This window comes from Piliocolobus tephrosceles, chromosome 6 (assembly GCF_002776525.5).
Source record: "Piliocolobus tephrosceles isolate RC106 chromosome 6, ASM277652v3, whole genome shotgun sequence".
Lineage (NCBI taxonomy): Eukaryota > Metazoa > Chordata > Mammalia > Primates > Cercopithecidae > Piliocolobus > Piliocolobus tephrosceles.
In genome coordinates this window covers 14491598-14499564 of record NC_045439.1, presented here as the reverse complement: position 1 = coordinate 14499564, position 7967 = coordinate 14491598, and the positions used below count along the sequence as shown (strand labels likewise).

Here is a 7967-nt window from a genome sequence, read left to right as displayed (position 1 = left end):
TTACTCAGAGAGTGTCTGAATATACCTTTAGTAAAGTGATCCTTTAGTAAAGGGATTTGTGTGTTGACTCACAGATGACAGCACAGTTCTTTAAATACATCTAAACAGATGAAGAGGAAACCAGAAGCAAATATATATTTTCTAATTCTTAGAAAAATCATGTCTCCCTTCACCATCTGGAGGTGGGAAGCTTGTCCTTTGGGAAAGGTATGAATTTCGAATACAGTACATTCCCGTTTACACATGGGTTACCAAGGGCTTGAGACTGACTCATTGTGACAGGAAACTCACAATATCCTTCAACATCTAAGTGCCTTACATTTTACAGGAAGAAATGATGTATCTTACATTTTTAAGAGTCCACGGACACTTACAAAACAACTTTACCAAACTCTTATATTAAGTTAGCAGTCAAATGTTTTCAAATCATTGAGATTTAATTTTTAAGGTAAAAAATAATTCAGTGAAGTCAAAGAATGTTAGAGCTGAAAAGATTACTCTTGTAAAAAGTCACAGCTGAAAATTATCACAGTTAAAATATCACTACAGTGCAAATTATTACTCTCTTAACCCCAGAAAGGCTAAAAAGACTGATACACAGGAAGATTCCATTTTAGGAGCTAAGACAAAAACCAATTAAAGGTTCAAATATTTGCCCTAAGTGATCCATTTTTAAAAAATTTTTACATTTTTCTCTCAGTAACATTTTTCAATTTTATCTTCAAGATAAATATTGTTATAATTCTAGTGGATTATTAATTTACTGGATGTACTAAATTATGACAATAACAGCTATAAAACCCTCAGCTATATCATTATTCACATGACCTAAGTCCCAAAGGCAGGAAAACAAGTTTCTGATTAGTGACATTTTGTATTCCAGTAGAGTTGGTTAGGGCAAGAACCATTAGGCTTTTTTCTGACATTTCATTTCCTAGCTTGCTTCCTTCCTAAGTGCTCAAACGTTTCTTTCAAGATGTGCCGAATAACCACTCTCCCTCCTCCCATCAGTCTTCCAGGCCCAACTCAGGGCCCCTAGTGCTTGGCATGAGCCCCCCGAGCGTTTCTCATACTTCTTTAGTAATCTGGACATGTGTCTGTCTCTCCCACCTGTGAATTTCTCAAGCCCCAAGCCCTGCTCCCCTTGTTTTTAGCAGATAAGCTTCCCTTCAACTGCAGAGAAAAATTCCCGCAACTTCCCCCACCCAAATCCACCCGCATCTACATCTCCCCTCTCTTCCATAGTGCCAGACCCGATAAAGGGGTCCTTCCCATGTAAGGCCAATCCCTTCAAAACTGTTCTCCGGTCCTGTTTCCCTTTCTCAGAAACTCTTCTCTCTATACTCTCTTCAGCCTTTCCATCTAATTGTGTCCTCACCATAAGCATTTACCATAAGCTCAAGTCTCTCAGCTTCTAACAACTCTCCTACCGCCCCCACTTTCCTCTCCTACTCATGCGCTCTTCCCCTTCTGCAATCTGGTTTCTCAGCAGAGTTGCTTACAAACACTATCTCCACTTGCTCCCCGCCCACTCAACAATGAGGCTTTGTTCCTACCACTCCATCTACACGGCTCTAGTCAAAGGCAACAACCACCTTCTGGTCCTCGAGTCCGCACAGGCTTCTTAATATTTACCTCTCCAGCGCTCACAGCAGCAGGCACTTCATGCATTGACCTCTCCTTACCTTTCGGAAAGAACTCTTGGCTTCAGTAACTCCCTGACATTCTTATCTACCCTTTGACAGTGATAAACTTTGAACATCTGTATAGAATTTTGGACTTTAGAAGGCATTTCCACAAGTGGCACATTTATTCGTTTAATAAACATTGTGAATGAATGTGTCATTTGATCCTAACAACCCCATGGGGTTTACTAGGTAGGTGTCGGCTCATTTCAGAGATGAGAAAAATTAAGACCCATAGTCAAGGTAATTCTGTGACAGGTCACACAGAAAGGGCCAAAATCAGTACTCCAATCATGCTGTCAACTTTAAAAGCCATGATCCTTCCAGTATTGCCATCATATGAACCACTAGAAGCACTCAAGATCCACAGCTAAGGAAGAATGAAGACATACTGATTATCTTGCAAAAGGATCAGAGGCCAATGATGTGCATACAATACACTCTGAAGGAAAAAAAAAGGCTGGTTAAAACCTCTCAGATCCTCTTTTAATCTTTTTTTGAGACAGAGTCTCGCTCTATCACCCAGGCTGGAGTGCAATGGCGCGACCTCGGCTCAGTGCAACCCCCACCTCCCAGGTTCAAGCAATTCTTCTACCTCAGCCTCCTGAGTAGCTGGGATTACAGGCCTGTGCCACCATGCCTGGCTAATTTTTGTATTTTTGTTGAGATGAGGTTATGCTTGAGTTTATGTATGAAAACAGAATTTTTGAGATTATGTATGAAAACAGGATTTTCAAAAAAACAGGATTTTCAAATCCTGTTTTCATACATAATCTCAAGCATCTTATAAATTGTTCATGCTTAAAATTTCCAAGGCTCAAACAGTATCCTAATAGCAGACATCCGGTGAATAAAGACATGAGTTTCAATAGTTCATCAACTACTGCTACAAACAACATGTGTAAGTCATTTCTAAAGAAAAAGTCAGCAGCTGTTTGCTAAAAATTTTTTTATTGTGAATGAAGACATTGCCAACTTACATATATCATTTTTATTTGGAGTATTTTTTTTGCCTTGCAGTGCTCCTGAGAAATTCAAAAATGCATTAACTTTAGCTCTATAAATAACACAACCTAATGTTAAGGTTGCGTTGGAAATTTCCCACATTTAGATATTTCCCTAAAAATCAAAAGACAATTTAAATTGTTTTACATAGAGAAAACTTAGTATTTAACTTTTTAATAAATTAAAAAGTAAAGACTGGCAAATAATCACAAATGTCAGAACATTAAAGCAGCATTTTCTTCCACAGGAATATATAAAATAAATATCATCTATACTTACTTGATATTTACAAAACTTAAAAGATAAATTTTTGTGGATGGAAGATGTTTTAAATACTTCGATATGTGGAAAACCTCATTGTCTTTAAAAATCAGGTTCAAGTGCTTTTAAGTTTGACGCATAATAGCGTTTCACTCTCCGGTCCCTAAAGACACAGCTCTTCCCCCCAGTGACTGGATAAGTATTTTGATAGTTTCTGTACTCTTTTCAATTAACCATTAAGAGGTTAAAAGAAACCTAAGGCTTTATTTGGGGAGATATTGGACGTTTTAATTGGCTAGTTGGAAAGAAGCCATTCCTTTTTTCCTAGGGTTTTGTTGTTTAGTTTTGTTTCATTTTTTAAAAAGCAAAAATGACAGGAATGAAAATTCAAACAATTTGATCCAGTATTATGCTAAAACTAAATTCAGTAGTTGGATGAATTTTCTACTACAGTATAGAGGTTGAAAACCATTAGGAATGTGGTAAAAAAACTATGGCAGCGAAGGTGGAATTCAACCACAAATTCTACTGAGTGAATAGAGAAATAAACAGAAAAATTACTCTAGTTAAAACATTGCAGTTAAAAGCACTGTTAGCAACGTCCTGAGCCAACATTAGAATTATATGCTTCATCACTGTCTGGTTACTAAGACGGTTCAGTGAGCAGGTGGTTCATCTCTGACACAACGAAGTTTCAGAAAACTCGATGACTTGTATCTGGTTTAGATCAACGAACACTTAGTATACATACCAGTCAGCTATAGTTTCAATGACACAATGAAAACATTAGGTACTACAGCTTTTTTTTTTTTTTTGAGATAGAGTCTTGCTCTGTCACTCAGGCTGAAGTACAGTGGAGTGGTTGCTCATTGCAACCTCTGCTTCCCGGGGTCGTGATTCTCCCGCCTCAGCCTCCCGAGTAGCTGCGATTACAGGCGCCTGCCACCAGGCCCAGCTAATTTTTGTATTTTTAGTATAGATGGGGTTTCACCATGTTGGCCAGGCTGGTCTTGAACTCCTGACCTCAAGTGATCTGCTCACCTCGGCCTCCCAAAGTTCTGGGATTAAAGGCGTGAGCCACCGTGCCTGGCCAGTATTATAGCTTTAGGACAAGGTCACATACTTATTTAAATAGCAGCCATTTAATATCATGCTCTGTGATGTTTAGCTATGCAATCCACCCACAACAGCTTTTAAACTTACGTTAAACTCTGGGATGAGAGGGGGACAAGTTGTTTTGGTCAGAGAAAGAAATACTCAAAAATGTCACAAAAGGCATTTCAAATATGATGACATAGTACTTAAATACCAACCATGTATCTCTTTTTCAAATTAAAAGAGAAAATTTTTTTACATATTCTATTTCTTAAAAATAAAGGACCATGTGTCTTTTTTTTTAACTTAGAAAGTAGTATTTCATTTCTCCACACTGAAATGAAATTTCAGTGGCAAGCAGCAAATAATGTAGGATAGTCAGTGAAAGTATCCTTGTTAGGAGCATATAAAAACCAAGGAGTAACAACTCACGGAGAAATAATAATAGGCAAAACCCAAGAGGAGGCAGTTTGACAGTTCTAATATAGAACTTGTATGACAACTTCCTTTAAAGTATAGTAAATAAAGAATGGCAATATAAATTAGTTATCTAAGGAGATACAAGACATTCTGAAGCAGCATTCTCAGTTACTTCATTTTTCAGAAAAACAAGTTTCACCCATCAACATGGAATTAAGACTTCTAGTCTTCCAAATACATTAGAAAGTACAGTTAATCACAGTAAAACTTGCAAATAACCAAATTCAGTTCTGGCCTCAGCCAGGACTATTCACATATTTGAATTTGTTTTATTTTCATTCCTTCCTTGTTATACAAATGTTTCTATTTTAAAAGCATATAGAAATTTACAAAATTTGCAAGAAATGTCTTTTTAAATGTACAACTTCAACAACTAATAAAAATATGAACATCCAGATACAGTTAAGTTTCAAGTTGGGATTTTTTAAAATAATGGGTTTATGAAAAATTAAAGAAATACTTTAAGTTTCAAATATCTGGGTACTGGTGCTAGCAAAGTGATTTCACTGCCCTCAGTGGCCACCGTGATGGGAACGGTTGACTCTCGGATTGCTGTACCTCATATGTCAACACTGCAGACGGAGGCAGGAAGTGGCCTGCTCAGTGATATTGCTAATTACACTTATGTAGATGCAGCTGTATGGTTTAATGCTTATATGAAAGTTGTATGAATTTGTGTAAAGAAACATTTAGTTTTGAGATGGTATCTTTAAATAGATATCTTAGCTGCTAGAACTAAGTGATATACCTGCACTATATGCTCAATAATAAAAAGGAACAAACTAGTGATACATCCAAAACCTTGGATGGATCTCAAGGTGATTATGCTGAGTGAAAAAAAGCCAGTCTCAAGAGGTTATATATTGATTCAATTTATATAACATTCTCAAAATAACAAAATGACTGAGATGGAGAACAGCTGGGGGTTGTCAGGGATTAAGGAGAGAGGGCCAGGGAGAGAGGTGGCAATGATTATGAGAGGGCCACATGGGGGATGCTTGTAATGGAAGTCTTCTGTGTCTTGCCTGTGGTGGCAGTCACATGAATCTACACACAGGGCCAGGTGTGGTGGCTCATGCCTGTAATCCCAGCACTTTGAGAGGCCAAGGTGGGAGGATCACTCGAGCCCAGGAGTTCGAGGGCAGCCTGGCGACATAGTGAGACCCCATCTCTATTTAAAACAAAAAAAGAATCTACACACATGATAATATTGCACAGGACCAAATACATACTTCACCTCAAATACATACCTATCACCTTCCAGCGACAATCTTATTGGCCTGTCTCCACAAAGTCCTCTAAAGATGATCAATATATGCTTCAAATCAACTTTCGGCACTATGCAGAGAAGCCAATACTAGTATTTTTTTTATCTTTCATTAAAAAAAACAAAACAAAAAAACCCAACTCTCTTGATAAACCACAATCTCTAGCTTAAATGAGCTCGGAAATCATAGAAGGAAATAAAAAGCTGCCATACAGGTACTAGTACTTTTGTCTGTCCGTATTTTTGTAAATTAAGGTAAAAGATAAATTAAATGTTCCTAGCTTAAATTAGGTCAAATCAGAAGGAATAAAGCAGATTATATAGCAAACACTTGCTCCTGACACCTGCAGTTTCTAAAAGCATTAGGAATATTTTTATTAAATTCAGAGAAAGCATAACTGCGAACAAATACATGACTTTTTCCCAAAGGCCACTTTGTGATCAAGTACATACATATAGTGTTCATGGTTTCTTTAAAGTGCTAGATTGTCTCTGGCTGAGAATCATCTATTGCTTTAAAAGGTCTTTCAGCACAACCCCAGCGCTGCTATCAGGCAACGCTGGCAAAGGTGTAAATGTAGGCAAAACATCTGAGATGGGTTTCAGAAGAAGATGCCCGGGCCCACCAGGTCCAAGTCCAGCTGGGTTAATAAGAGGCACAGCTGCCGAGCGAGGAGCCAAAAACGGATTTACATCTGTTCTTCTACCAGACCTGCATTCCGCTGTATCTAAAGAATAAAATATGGATTTAGTCTCCTATCTTGCACAAAGAAGTCAAAATGAAATAACTCTCTGAATATAAGTAATAGCATGAAAAAAGTTATCTATGTAATATTGTTAAATTGATTAACAGATAAATAAAAATAATTAATGTATCACTTATCAACTAACAAATTCTCCCTTGACAGTAATAACACTGGTATTCAGCACATCTTTTTGGACTGTTCTTAATTCAAAATGAAAACACAGCCAGGCATGGTGGCTCACGCCTGTAATCCCAGCACTGTGGGAGGCTGAGGTGGGCGGATCACCTGAGGTCAGGAGTTTGAGACCAGCCTGGCCAACATAGTGAAACGCCGTCTCTACTAAAAATACAAAATAAAAAATTAGCTGGGTGTGGTGGCGGGTGCCTGTAATCCCAGCTACTTGGGAGGCTGAGGCTGGAGAATCACTTGAACCTAGGAGGCGGAGGTTGCAGTGACTGGAGATTGCACCATTGCACTCCAGCCTGGGCGACAAGAGCAAAGCTCCATCTCAAAAACAAAAAATTAAAATAAAAAAAAAAAAAAAATGAAAGCACAAATAGGCCTCAATTCCTAAACACAAATACTAATCTGTATGGCTAAAATCTGACTAATGTTCACTCTTGGTATTTCAAAACATTTTCTCTTTTTTTTTTTTTTGAGGTGGAGTCTTGCTCTGTCGCCTGGACTGGAGTGCAGTGGCCGGATCTCAGCTCACTGCAAGCTCCGCCTCCCGGGTTTATGCCATTCTCCTGCCTCAGCCTCCCGAGTAGCTGAGACTACAGGCGCCCGCCACCTCGCCCAGCTAGTTTTTGTATTTTTAGTAGAGACGGGGTTTCACTGTGTTAGCCAGGATGGTCTCGATCTCCTGACCTCGTGATCCACCCGTCTCGGCCTCCCAAAGTGCTGGGATTACAGGCTTGAGCCACCGCGCCCGGCCTCAAAACATTTTCTGATAAAAAACCAATGCTATACATGACAGGAGGATGAAAGAAGATAAGGAATAAGAGGGATGAATAGGGAAAGAAAAGGCAAGAGAAGAGTATTTGTATGCTTATCTAATACTTTATTAAACATTAAAACTCTTGTTTTATACTTAAATACCAGTTATGTAACTGATGAACTTCATTTACCATAATAACAGCTTTTTAAATGGTGTCATCTATGTTGCAAGGCAAACTCTTTACTTACCCACCTGAATAATGAAGGATTTGAGGAGTTACATTTTCCCCAAATAATTATAATAAAGAAAAACAAACCCATATTACAATAACAGTTCAGAAGAAAAAACAATATATACATACCTTACCTGATCATGTTTTAGGCGGTCAAAGGTTTGAAAACAATCTTGATTAGATTATTTTTCTGTGATGTTGGGCTAATACAATTCCCTTTTATTGGAATAGGTAAATTCCTAATGTTTTAGTGGAC

At 38.1% G+C, this 7967-nt stretch overlaps 1 protein-coding gene across 2 annotated transcripts in view; it reads right to left on the bottom strand.

Annotated features, from left to right (window-relative positions):
* Positions 1-2617: 2617 nt before the first annotated feature.
* Positions 2618-7967, bottom strand: part of TRIP11 (thyroid hormone receptor interactor 11) — a 73786-nt gene continuing 68436 nt past the window's right edge. The window contains exon 21 of one of the 2 annotated variants that reach the window (XM_023205487.2): positions 2618-6521. In XM_023205487.2, the coding sequence (XP_023061255.1) occupies positions 6301-6521 (221 nt within the window). In that variant the 3' untranslated portion in view covers positions 2618-6300. The remainder of the gene's footprint in view (positions 6522-7967) is intronic. The other variant, XM_023205486.2, reaches the window with a different exon arrangement.